The sequence below is a fragment of the Sinohyriopsis cumingii genome, unplaced genomic scaffold (genome assembly GCF_028554795.1).
Source record: "Sinohyriopsis cumingii isolate HCF-2022 unplaced genomic scaffold, ASM2855479v2 utg000873l, whole genome shotgun sequence".
NCBI lineage: Eukaryota > Metazoa > Mollusca > Bivalvia > Unionida > Unionidae > Sinohyriopsis > Sinohyriopsis cumingii.
In genome coordinates this window covers 144,679-159,692 of record NW_028315938.1, presented here as the reverse complement: position 1 = coordinate 159,692, position 15,014 = coordinate 144,679, and the positions used below count along the sequence as shown (strand labels likewise).

The window sequence follows — 15,014 nt, the reverse complement described above, 5'->3', positions numbered from 1 at the left end:
ATTATGGCTGCATCGTCTGTATATAAATGCCTCACCGTAAGACTAAATCGTCACATTACGGAACGTCGTGTCAGTAAGCAGTCTACTTAACAGACTTGCACATCTATAACTGTAGAGGTATGCGAGTTATTTATTAATTACTATAGCTATTTTATTACCACGTTTATTTTCGTATATTTGCTATGAAGTTTCGGCTTGGGTAGAATAATGCAAATATTATATATTCTTGTTTGTGACTTAGCAAAAGATTCATATTAACAACATAAACATTTTATTAAGAAACGTTTAGTACCATATTAGTCTTATTGGACACAGGTAAGTTCACTTCTGAATCTGTTTATTGCTTTGTAATGTTGTGTCGATTATGCAATTTGTATTGCGTACTGTATATGACGTCATTACGTGTTATCGTATATGCTGGTGTCATTCATAATAAGCTATGTTAGATTTAATCAGCTGATCAGAGTCAACGTGGTACCAGCCGTAGAGCTGACCATAGAAGCTAACCATAGCGACTATAAATCTCAACCATATCATCCGTACAGATGAGTGAACAGTGATGTTGGTCGACTACTTGGTTATCGGGCGCTGATTGCTTGATTGACCATGGAATTGAATAGTGGTCGGTGACTAACTGGAATACTGACTGCTTGATTGACCAGTGGGACTGGTAGCCCAAATATGCTGGTGACGGAGTGTGATACTCCATGCATGTAATCTTTCAGCCGTGGGCTAATTTTGGGGTTTGTTATACCCAGTGTTTTGGGATTGAAAACATATTTTTTTGTTATAGTTGTCCCTCGTTTTCATCATTTTACTATCTGAGTAAAATACATATTTTTTCACTATTTGAGTGAATTCATTTTTACTATTTGAATAAAACGCATCCATTGTTTCTTTATGTGGAATTACTGTGACCGATTCACCTTCTTCATTGTACTGTGTAAGATTATTTATTTGTATTTTTATTTGTTACATTATTAGGTTCGTGCAGATTATGTTAATTTGTTCAATATTTGGATCTTATATACGGAAGTATTAATCATCAAACTTTTCTCATTTTAGTCTTTCATCAATAAACATTGTATTTGTATCATCATCAAAAGTGTTCTGTTGTAAATCCGAAATCCATCCCGGTTATCGTGTTACAGTTGTAAATACATATAACGCTAGTCGGAGTGTATCACAATAATTGTACATTCACAAAACGCTAGTCGGAGTGTATCGCATCATTGTACTTTCAACGACGCTAGTCAGAGTGTATCGCACCATTGTACTTTCAACGACGCTAGTCAGTGTGTATCGCACCATTGTACTTTCAACGACGCTAGTCAGTGTTTACCCCTTTTACATTCATATAACTCTAGTCATTGTTGCTTTTTAATTGTTTTTTTAACATAACAAAATGAAACAAAAAATGTTCTCTTCACAACATGATGCCATACGTTGATCATTTCCCTTTCTTACTTGTTTCAAGATGCCATCCAATAAAACCAGAAAGTATTTACGAAACACAAGACATCAGTGTACTTCAGAAAACAAGTATTAAATATAAGAAACATTCAGGACACAATGTATAAAGCTATGGTTAGATGGAATAAAGGACTACCTGTTAGTAAAACAGTACACGTTGTATGGAATAAAGAACTTAGCAAAACACAACATATTGCTGGAAGGGACAAACTGCTACATGTTAGTAAAACACAACATACTGATGGAAGGGATAACGGATTATACATTATTATAAAACAAAACATAATATTAGAAGTTATAAAATGCTATATTTTACTCAAAGAACAAGATATAGCTTCAAGGGATCAAGGACTATATATTACTGAAAGCACCACATTTCATATAACGTAGTCGTATATATGCTCCTCCCTGCGTTGGACGCCTCTCATTGCTCGTACATAACCGTCATCTGCATCCTCATTCATTACTCCTTGATAGGGAAGACCCTGTATATAAACAAAGTATTTTAAATGTTCTCGTATTTTTCATCATATAAAACAGAGAAGGTTAATGGATATACTGCTTGGTGGCGAAAGCACGAGATAGGACGGGAACTAATTAAAATACCGTTTCGTTGAGAAACACTCATATATAAATATTTGTATTTAATTATTTTGAGACAGATAAAAAAAATGCCAACAAACTGTATATTTAACGTACAATAACGGATGAACGTACTCAAGAAATTACAGAAGCATCCTCAGAGACTTAACCAAAAAGCTACAAACATGATCACATGTATATCTGCTTATCTAACAACATACTTATATATATATATATATATATATATATATATATATATATATATATATATATATATATATATATATATATATATATACACACAGACACAAACAGGCAATCGGACCGACATATAATTGGAGAGAAGACAGACAAACATATAACTGAGCAGAAAGACAGATAGACAATTGAGCAAAAAGACCTGCAAACAGATCATTGGGCAGAAAGACAATATTTACGGATGCATGAAAGTTATGCTGTTGCTCTCTGTTGATAGTTTTATGGTTGCACTCAACACATCTGTTGCTTACGTCATGAATGTATTCGATGTCTGTCTTACGCGATGCATCATGCTCCAATCTGCAACAGCAATGGCTACAGTTTTATATTAGTAGGCGCTAAAAAGAGACAAATTATTGTTTCGCCAAGCAATGGAATGGCAGGACTTTTCCTTCCATTTCTCATTTTCAATTTCATGTTTTTAGTGGTTCACAATATAACATCTTGTCAATACGCTGTTCAAAACTGTTAACATAATCTCCAAAACCAATTTATTGTTAACTGCTTCCGTTCACATTGTGTGCTATTAATTTGTTTCAAAATCGACATCACTCAGTATAGGTACAATAGAGAATAGCTCGAAACCATTACTCAGTATATCGTCAGTAGCAAATAAACGGACACCATCACTCAGTAGATCTACAACATCGAATAAACGGTTAGCATCACTAAATGTATCTTCAACAACAAATTAAGAAACATCATCACTATATATATATTTAGAACAGCGAATAAATGGACAATATCAATCAGTATATCGTCAACAGCAAATAAATGGACACCATCACTCAGTTTATCGTCAGTAGCAAATAAATGGACATCGTCGTTTAGTATATCGTCAGTAGCAAATAAATGGACACCATCACTCAATATATCATCAGTATCATATAAATGGACACCATCATTCAAAATATCTTCAGTAGCAAATAAATATACACCATCACTCAGTATATCGTCAGTATCATATAAATGGACACCATTAGTATATCGTCAGTAGCAAATAAATGGACACCATCACTCAGTATATCGTCAATATCACATAAATGGACACCATCACTCAGTATATCTTCAACATCGAATAAACGGCTAGCATCACTAAATTTATCTTCAACAATAAATTAAGAAACATCATCACTATATATATATATTTAGAACAGCGAATAAATGGACAATATCAACCAGTATATCGTCAGTAGCAAATAAATGGACACCATCACTCAATTTATCGTCAGTATCATATAAATGGACACCATCACTCAATATATCGCCAGTGTCATATAAATGGGCACCATCACTCAATTTATCGTCAGTATCATATAAATGGACACCATCACTCAATTTATCGTCAGTAGCAAATAAATGGACACCATCACTCAATATATCGTCAGTGTCATATAAATGGACACATCACTCAATATATCGTCAGTGTCATATAAATGGACATCATCACTCTATATCTCTTTAATAGCTAATACATCTACACCATCACTCAGTGTAACGTAAATAACGAATACATATATATACAACATCACTCAGTATATCACGAAGAGGGAATAAATGGACACCATCACTCGGTATCTCTTCAACAGATGTTACGTATGTTTGATTTAATTTATATTTGATTTAATTTGTGTTTTATTTGGTTTTATTGTTTTTCGGATTTTGGAATCTTTTTATTTTTTTATATGTCAATGTAATGTAGTCTTGTTTAATAGGAATTTGATATTTTCAAGAAAATTCAGTTTAACTTGAATCTTTCCTTAAATGCCTAAAAACAGAAAAAAATGTTTCTATTTTTGACTTAGTTCCTGGCCTTGTTTAAGAGTCAAGTAACCAACTTATATTCTCAGAGTAAAATAATTAGTTCTTATCAAGGACATACAGGGGCTACGTGATTTTTATATGCAAACATGATCACGTGATCCTCTATTTCGCAATTAGGCATTTAAAAAAATGCGAAATACTTTGTATTGATAGTGATGTTTAGAGAGAGTTTTAGGGCTTTTAGGCACCTGATGTCAAAATTTTCTTCTGTTGTGACTAGTTTTGAGTTTTTGAGATATTGTTAATTTTTCTAATTCTAAAAGATTAATTCGTGTCTCTGGAAATATTTTGTGCTCATACAGGATTCTTGAAAAAAAAAAAACCACTTCTTAACTTTTTGGTGGGACTTCCAAAACCGAGGATTAATTATTGTGTTTCTACAAGGAACTGTAGACTTCAACACAGTACAGGTTACATCATGCGTCATCGCCTTCCATATTGGATTCTTCGTCGGGACTAGAACTTGAAATCATTAGAACATTTAATTATTATTACTTCTAAACTTTTATTATTGGATTATTCTTCGATTAATTTTGGATTTGATTCTTAAAACCGTAAGTTCTTATTTTTGTCATTTTTAGAGCATTTATCCAAGAAATACATTATTTGTTAAATGTTTCAAAGCTTGTTGTCTTCACCATTTCTTGTGTTGCTATTTATTCGAGCCTAAACACGTAACATAAGACGGAGAATAAATTAACACAATTTCTCAGTAAAAGTCAATAGCAAACAAATGGACACAACACAGCCACTCACCATAGAAGTCTAAACCTGGTTATTCCGCTATACCTCGACGATTTTACTATTTTATTTTTCCCAATTTAACAGGTTTTTCTGCAACCAGGCCTGCATTAGCAGGTCTTACTCCAATCAGGCCGGTATAAGCATGTCTTACTGCAACCAGACCTGCATTATCAGGTCTTATTACAATCAGGCCCGTATTAGCAGGTCTTACTGCAACCAGGCCGGTATAAGCATGTCTTACTGCAACCAGGCCCGTATTAGCAGGTCTTATGGCATCCTGGCTTAATATGCAGGTCTTGTAGAATCAAAACCTGATTTAACAGGTATTATGGTGTCCAAACCTGATTTAGCAGGTCTTACGGCATCCCGACGTAATTCGTTGTGTCCGCATGATGATACGTAAATGCCCGTCAGTTTGTCAACTTATGTGTTCGAGCAACCGTCAATAACCCTAGTCCGCATGCATATGTGACCATCTGTCTGTATGTCAGTTCTCCTATTAAATGTAACGCCCCGACTGAGTCAGGTGAATATTTCAAGATAATATTGTATAAGGATCTACAAAACTCAGAATATTTGTAACAAAGTACCTATGCAAATATTGCAAAATGACAACAGCTCTTCTATTATGTATATTTCATTTAATTGTTTGTCTGTTAGTTTTAAATTTTGTTTAATTCATTTACATGTTATTGTAATGTAACATTGTTTGCTGGACTTGACCGTGTCAAACTGAATTCAGTTCTGTTTGACCTGATTGACATTTTTAATTTTTAATTTTATTTCTTTGATGTAAACAATAGCTTTATTATTCTATGGGTAAGAGCTCATTGACTAAATTATTATTCAGGTAAATCTCTTGATTTGGGTCTGGATTTTAGAGATTCCAGCGTGAATGTTATAAGCTATTATGTTTGAAATGAACAAGGCTCATTAAATCATGCTTGAAAGTTATATTCCATTAGGAAATGGTTACTTTTAGAAAATGGTAATTTGTGACCTTGGGTGAAACAGATAACTATATTATCTCGCAATTTTCAGATTTTGCCCAGTTGTGATTTAACGTGTGACATTTTAAGTTCTGTTATGTTGTGTCCAGTTTGGGGTGTATTTCTTCAAATTATTGATTTCAAGTGATTCTTTTATCTGGAAACAAAAGTGCTCAGACATAATTCTTGGATAAAGACATTATTGTAATTTATACTGAATTAAAACCTGGAATACTATTTTTGTGATTCAATTAAGAGACTGTTGACACATCAGTACTTCGTAGACCACAATATACACGTCATCAATTACAATTTTAAATCTCTTTGGGACATGAACTGAGTTTTATGCAGGACTTTTCATTACTACGACTTTTGTTTTTAATTCTTGGATTATATTTGGATTTAATTCGCAAAACCGTAAGTTCTTTTCCTCATTTTTACTTTCTATTCTAGTAAAATAAATTATTTGTTACATTTTACAAAGCTTGTTGTCTTCAGTCTTTTCTGCTTTTTATTTTCGAAACGTATACTCGGAATAGCTTGTCATATACCGATGACGATTCAGGAATCCACTGTCTTTAAAAGATTCATCTTTCCTTTCCGTACCTTTCGGTGTCTTATTATAGAGTTTCCTTTTTTCGTTTCATTTGTGACATATACAGATGATACACTACCGATAATACAATTTTTATTCAATATTTTATCTATTCATTAACACAGATGGTTCAACCTTTATTCCATTATGCTCAAATTATGCAACTTCACTTCGCGTGCTTTTTAGAACTCTTTTCAGCAACCAAAACTAAAATAAGATTTAGATAAGTCATACAGATAAGGCACAAACTATGTACACAACAAAAACATAAGTATTAAATGCATACTATAAAAGGCAATGTGATGTTTGCCGAGGTGTTGTGTTTAATTGTGTTAATAATGGTGGCTTACCTGTGGTTGTTAGAAAGCTTTTTCCTCAGATGTTTACCTTTCCAATTCATGATGCAGACAGTCAACACGAAACTGAAGATGACTGCACCAACTATTGATCCGACAATGATAAGATAGAGATTTCGCTGCTGCTCTGTCATCACCAACAGCTTTATCTCACAACGTTCACCAGTAAATGCAACACTATCAGAAATAGGGCACCTGCAAATGCATTCAATACGAAAATCATCAAGTTGTGATGTTAAATACGGACAAAACGATTTAGTTTTGTTTGATACCACCGAGTGAATTCAATCTTCATGATGGATCAGATTCTATAATAGTATATGATATCAATCAGTAAATACGACATGTACCATTGACAAGACCCTATGCAATATTTTTATATCACTCAGTGAGTACAATGCTTATAATGGACAAAACATTTTATTGTTATTGAATATCAAATTATAATGTTATTAATTATCACCATGAAAACACAACGTTTATTACGAAACAAATATTGCACAATTATTTGAAATCGCAGAGTGAATACAACGCCATCCTAAATGTTCCCGGTGTAACGTTATGCATTTCTTGAATACAAAGAAAGTAAATGATAAAAACTCGTCCTCATGTGAAATATATTTGTAATTACTGTTAAAAACACACATATATTTGTAATTGAACTTTAATTCCGATATTTTAAGTGATTTTAACATGATTAAATCTAATACATATTTTAATTACTTTTAAAAGTTTCCACATATTTGTCATTAGCTATTAAATCTCATATATATATATATATATATATATATATATATATATATATATATATATATATATATATATATATCTGTAATTTCCTTTTAAATCTCATATATATCTGTATTTTTCTTTTAAATCTCATATATATCTGTAATTGCCTTTTAAATCTCATATATATCTGTAATTGCCTTTCAAATCTCATATGTATCTGTAATTGCCTTTTAAATCTCATGTATATCTGTAATTGCCTTTTAAATCTCATATTTGTGTAATTACATTTTAAATCTCAAATATTTGCAATTATGTTTTAAATTTTACATATATTTATAATTACATTTTAAATCTCAAATATTTGCAATTATGTTTCAAATTTTACACATATTTATAATTACGTTTTAAATATCATTCACATATTTAACGATATTTTAATTCTAATACATTTTTGTAATTATGTTCTAAGTCTCACACACGTGTATTTGCATATAAATATCATAGACATTTACATTTTAATCTCACACATTTCTACTTAGATTTTGAAACTCACTCATTATTTTACTTAAGTTTTTAAATCTCATAATATTTTAATTTTGTTTTTAATTGTCACAAATATTTAGAATTAAGTAGTTAAACCTCTTAATATTGGTAATTACTTTTTTAAAAATCATATTTGTAATTACTTTTGAATCTCGTATTTTCAAACCAAATATTTAACTCTTTCTCATTTATCGTTTTACACACAAATTCCCATCAACATTATTTTGGAAGATATAGTGTGATTGCATTTAAAATCGTAACATGTGTTTAAGTCCAATTGCTGCTGAAATTTTACGTTTGATACATTTGCTATCTTACCGTTACTTTTCTGTTGGATTATGTCGTGTGATTACTTTTAGCATCAAAAGGGTTTATTCATTATAAATTATCTGTCAACACCCAAATATTTTGAGGCAATGGATATTGTGGTAACGAGAATTTACTTTTTTTAATTAACATATGTTATTCCAATTCAAGTTTATGGTTAATTATCGTAGTATTTCCCTTTGAAGACAATGTTTGTTAGAGTGTAAGTTTGTTCTTACTTGCACTGAACATCAGAACTAAGATGTCCTATGTAGCATACCCCGTTATTCTCGCATACAGACACATTACAGCGGTCTATGCACAGTATCGTCGCTGTACTTGCTGATTTGCAATAGTATCCAAAGGAACACACATTTGCAGAGGCCAGAGAACATTTGTCTCTTGTCCTTAAACTCTCTGAAACCCAAATATTTAAACTTTATCATGTAAATGGGAATAATTTTGCTGAACTCCGACAAAGAACACTGATATAATATGTTTGAACTATTTTCAACCCTTTCTTAACATGGTCTTAAAACTTGACGAAATCGCATGACTTTTCAGATACGACTTTATTTCCTACGGAAGCAGAAATATGGAAGTGACAAACTGCAAACAAATGAATATTTGAGGCAAAAGATTTACCTACTACACAATTACCTCTTATTATTCGTCATTGTGAGTGGTAAAATAAATATAAATATACATACTTATGAACAGACAGACAGTAGTATATAAATTTAAAGTTCAAGGTCAGTCATGTTATCTTATAGTGCAATTGCTTGTTTCCCTAGCTAAAAACTCTAGCGTGGACCAAACAAGAAGTACAACAAAAGCGACAAACTTGCAATATTTTTAAAGTTTTTGAATTAATCAAACGAATGGGAAACTTTTAATTAATGTAATGCTTTTAATACGTTTGAGAAAATGATACGACAGCAAAACTACATCAAAAAGAGAACATGTATTGCAGCTGAATCCCTTGTTGTTTGTCGATAATACTTATTGACAAATTTAGATAATACTGTACTATTGTGATGATTTATTCGATTTAAATTATTTACCAAAGTAATATTTTCAACCGAGATGAACATAAGGAACAAGAGACACACTATTGCCATCTTTAAATCAAGGTGCCCATCTTTCAGCTGTAGAAGAAACTAACCGGGAGAAATGCTCTGCATTGCTAAACATGTTTTCGTAGGTAATGTGCTTACACATTGCACATCAAAACCAGAACAACGATTTGTCATAAATGATGACCAGTATCAGACAAACAGTGTTTGTGTTGTAATCATATGAAACTTAATGTCAGATTAACTGTGTTGAGTATCTACACTTAACCATATCAATGTCAGATTAACTGGGTTGACTGTCTACATTTAACCATATCAATGTCAGATTAACTGGGTTGAGTATCTACACTTAACCATAGCAATGTCAGATTAACTGGGTTGACTGTCTACATTTAACCATATCAATGTCAGATTAACTGGGTTGAGTATCTACACTTAACCATATCAATGTCCGATTAACTAGATTGAATATCTACACTTAACCATATCAATGTCAGATTAACTGGGTTGAGAATCTACATTTAACCATATCAATGTCAGATAAACTGGGTTGAGAATCTACACTTAACCATATCAATGTCAGATTCACTGGGTTAAATGTCTACACTTAACCATATCAATGTCAGGTTAACTGGGTTGATTGCCTACACTTAACTATATAAATGTCAGAGTAACTGGGTTGAGTGTCTACACTTAACGATATCAATGTCAGATTAACTGGGTTGAGTATCTACACTTAACCATATCAATGTCAGATTAACTGGGTTGACTATCTACATTTAACCATATCAATGTCAAGTTAACTGGGTTGATTGTCTACACTTAACTATATAAATGTCAGATTAACTGGGTTGAGTGTCTACACTTAACCATATCAATATCAGATTAACTGGGTTGAGTATCTACACTTAACCATATCAATGTCAGATTAACTGGGTTGATTGTCTACACTTAACCATATCAATATCAGATTAACTGGGTTGAGTATCTACACTTAACCATATCAATGTCAGATTAACTGGGTTGATTGTCTACACTTAACCATATCAATGTCAGATTAACTGTGTTGAGTATCTACACTTAACCATATCAATATCATATTAACTGGGTTGATTGCCTACACTTAACTATATAAATGTCAGAGTAACTGGGTTGAGTGTCTACACTTAACCATATCAATATCAGATTAACTGGGTTGAGTATCTACACTTAACCATATCAATGTCAGATTAACTGGGTTGACTGTCTACATTTAACCATATCAATGTCAGGTTAACTGGGTTGATTGTCTACACTTAACTATATAAATGTCAGATTAACTGGGTTGATTGCCTACACTTAACTATATAAATGTCAGAGTAACTGGGTTGAGTGTCTACACTTAACCATATCAATATCAGATTAACTGGGTTGAATATCTACACTTAACCATATCAATGTCAGGTTAACTGGGTTGATTGCCTACACTTAACTATATAAATGTCAGAGTAACTGGGTTGAGTGTCTACACTTAACCATATCAATATCAGATTAACTGGGTTGAGTATCTACACTTAACCATATCAATGTCAGGTTAACTGGGTTGATTGCCTACATTTAACTATATAAATGTCAAAGTAACTGGGTTGAGTATCTACACTTAACCATATCAATGTCAGATTAACTGGGTTGATTGCCTACACTTAACTATATAAATGTCAGAGTAACTGGGTTGAGTGTCTACACTTAACGATATCAATATCAGATTAACTGGGTTGAGTATCTACACTTAACCATATCAATGTCAGGTTAACTGGGTTGATTGTCTACACTTAACTATATAAATGTCAAATTAACTGGGTTAAATGTCTACACTTAACCATATCAATGTCAGATTAACTGGATTAAATGTCTACACTTAACGATATCAATGTCAGATTAACTGGGTTGAGTGTCTACACTAAACCGTATCAATGTCAGATTAACTGGGTTAAATGTCTACATTTAACCATATCAATGTCAAATTAACTGGGTTGAGTATCTAAACTTAACCATATCAATGTCAGATAAACTGGATTGAGTGTCTACACTTAACCATATCAATGTCAGATTTGACTGGGTTTAGTGTTTACACTTAACCATACCAATGTCAGATTAACTGGGTTGAGTGTCTATACTTAACCATATCAATGTCAGGTTAACTGGGTTGAGTATCTAAACTTACCATATCAATGTCAGATTAATTAGGTTGAGTGTCTGCACTTAACCATATCAATGCCAGATTCACTAGGTTGAGTGTTTACACCTAACCATATCAATGTCAGATCAAATGGGTTAAGTGTCTACACTTAACAACATCACTGAGTGGATATATATATATATATATATATATATATATATATATATATATATATATATATATATATATATATATATATATATATATATATATATATATATATATATATATATATATATTAATGGATTTGTTAAATGCCGTAATTAGTAGCTGACATTAACATGACCCCTATAGTAAGGGTGTTTTAAGGGAACAACCTGATCGAGACAATGTTCATTAGCAAATGAACCAGTTGCGAAATGATCAAAAACAATGGAGAAAGAAACTGATACGTGTAAAAAGATCCCAGGAATGAAGATATTATATCAAAGGAATGGAATTAAATTCTTACATCACATAAATTGAACATATAAGAGAAATAAATAAGCAACGAACTGCCTGTAGAAAAAGGTCCAAAGTACATGCATGTAATATTTCGCTAAAGCTAACAAGTACACTGTGGTTCAGTTTACTGATTTTCACAGTCTAGGTGCTGCTAACATATTTATCAAGATAAAATCCTGATTCAAAGAAATATCGATGTTACATGTACAGATTGCTGGAGAGTTTTAAGAACTGTACACTATTAAATCTGACAATGACAAGTCCATTAAAGGGTAACTGTATGTCTATAAAATGATAACGTTATGACAATGACATGTCTATAAAATGATACTGCTCGCGTTGACAAATTATGTTCTGTCAGAATCAACAACATTTAGGACTTGTGTATATCAATATACTGATGGGTGATTAGTTACTGACATTTAGTGGACAAACATTTAGCTACAATTAGTCCAAAAAGTACATACATCTCGAACGCATTTCCAAATGCGATAAATGATGTATGCATGCAGAATCCATACAATAGCAATAGTTTGTATATGAAACAATTTTCTGTTATCTCCGCAGCATACCAAGGGGTACGTGGCTTCATCCACAAATCATATCAAGACATACAGGGTTGGCGTGGAAGAAGGAACACAACTAATAGATAGATAATGTACCAGAAGGACATACAACTTCCGCAAGTAATCATATAGTTCGTGTTGTTTTGGCTTGCCATAAAACTTAAATATAAATATGTCACTGGCTTTTGAATAATGAAGACTAATTTTGTTTGTTGATAGAATAATAATATGGCACACAATTCTGACCCACCTGACTTAATTACTAGGTTAAATTAAGCATTAGATCTCATGTAATGTTTATATGATTGTTAATAGGTTAAAGGCAATACATCTCTCGTGCTATCTGTTACGATAATATCAAGCACTGTCACTGAGTCAAATGAGTTATTAATGTTGGAGTGCAATATTAGGATACCGATGAAAATGGTATGAAACATGTCATCATGCATACTAGATTCAAAACTAAAATTAGTCCTCTCTGTTGATGCTGACAGTATGTTATCCTATCCGAGTGACATTGCAATAAAGTTGGTTAATATTGTTAATTACATTGATATTTAGACATAAAGTGAACTTCTAAACTTGTGTTAAACATTATTATTACTAGTGACGTAGTAAATGATTATATTTAACAAGCTGATAAACAACCTTTATCGGTATAATAAACTAACAAAGAGGATACAGGCATGCCAAAAATGTATTGAAGGGTTATGATTCAGAGGGTTCGGCTATTGTTCCTATATTCAGGCGTTCAAATGACGAATGCCCATTTTGGTATACCAAGAGTGATATATGGTTCATAAAATAACAATTGTCATTAAAAGAATGGGCTTGGTTGCTTGTATTGTTCACGCCATATTTAGACATGCTATGTTATATATGGCGGTCAATATAACTGGTAGAGTACGAACCAGGGAAAGCAATGGGACGAAAGTAGTAAGGTGGGCCACCTTACGTACAATGGAAATTAGCATTACAGAGACCCCTGGGCCACTTTACATACAATGGAAATTTAACATGGCGAAAAATCGTGGGCCACTTTACGTACAAGGGGAATTAACATGGGAATAAATCGTGGGTCACTTTACGTACAAGGGGAATTTAACATGGGGGAATAGAGTTTGGGCTTGTCTAGGGACAAGGGGAATTGAACATGGGATTTTTATTTTTTTTAAAAATTTAAAAAAAGGGGTAGGCAATTGAAAAGTCATTCTCTTTTCGAGAAATATGCGTGGCCCTGAAAAGGGCCTTTGGGTTTCTTCTGCTTCTTCTTTTATTTCCTCCATTTCCTCATCCACCCCCTAATCTTTCCAAAAATTCCTTTGTTCTTCTTCTTTTCTTTTTCTGGTAACCAGTCTGGGTGCCCCATAGCCCTGAACTTCTCTTCTATCTTTATCCAATTGTTGTTGAGTTTTTTCAAATGCGTCTTTTTTTTTTTAAGTTTTCTTTCTCCTTTCTTTCTTTATTCCACTTGTCTTTGATCTTCATGACCTCTTCGTCCATCACTTTTCTCATAAGTTGTTCCGATTTCTTAATCTGGTCCAGGCCTTTTTTGACAAAGGACCACTCTCTCCATTCCATTACTTCTTCCAAAAAACACCTGACTTCTAGCACATTATCCATGGCTTCTTTCAAGTGGCCAGTCTTTACATATTCTGGATCTATAAAGCCTCGTAGTCTTTTTACTTCTTCTTCTATCATCTCTGCCACCAGATCCATGGCTGATTTTAGGTTTGTCACTTGCCTTCTTACAAAATCCCTGCTTACTTCATACCTCCATTCACGTTCAATCCTTTCCACTGCATAAGCTCCATCCACCATCCAATATCAAATGTCCTTTAACTGATTAAACAATTCTGTTACAGCTACCATTTTCTTTCCTTTATTCCTTAGAATGGTGCGAACGACGAACGTTGTGGGTTCTTATACTTAAAGAGCGTACCTGAAGGAAAACATCCCCCTAAAACATAAAATTGATCTTACCTAGATCATGACCAAACAACGCGCGGACGTGAAGGAAAATATCCCCTACTTTCTCATTTCATATAATAAAACCCAAACTATTCTCTCCACATACGCTAAGAAACAATAAAGAAAGTACTATAATCTACTATTCACACAAACTTAAGTGAACGGTTACAAACACAAACACACAAACACACAAACACATACACTCGCACTATCAATAAAGAGTTAGCGTTTATATTCACACTACTCTACCTACACACATTGGCAAATGGATGGTTATTTCTTTTCTAGAGTATTGGGTAGCCCTGAAAAGGCTGTTTTTTTTGGAACTTCATGGACA

At 32.7% G+C, this 15,014-nt stretch overlaps 1 protein-coding gene across 1 annotated transcript in view; it reads right to left on the bottom strand.

Annotated features, from left to right (window-relative positions):
• Positions 1-984: 984 nt before the first annotated feature.
• LOC149773136 (uncharacterized) overlaps positions 985-15,014 on the bottom strand; it is a 79,934-nt gene continuing 65,904 nt past the window's right edge. The window contains exons 8-11 of the mRNA XM_089946727.1: positions 8,642-8,819; positions 6,816-7,016; positions 2,493-2,613; positions 985-1,958 (exon numbers count right to left, since the gene is read on the bottom strand). Of these exons, the coding sequence (XP_089802853.1) occupies positions 1,851-1,958; positions 2,493-2,613; positions 6,816-7,016; positions 8,642-8,819 (608 nt within the window). The 3' untranslated portion in view covers positions 985-1,850. The remainder of the gene's footprint in view (positions 1,959-2,492; positions 2,614-6,815; positions 7,017-8,641; positions 8,820-15,014) is intronic.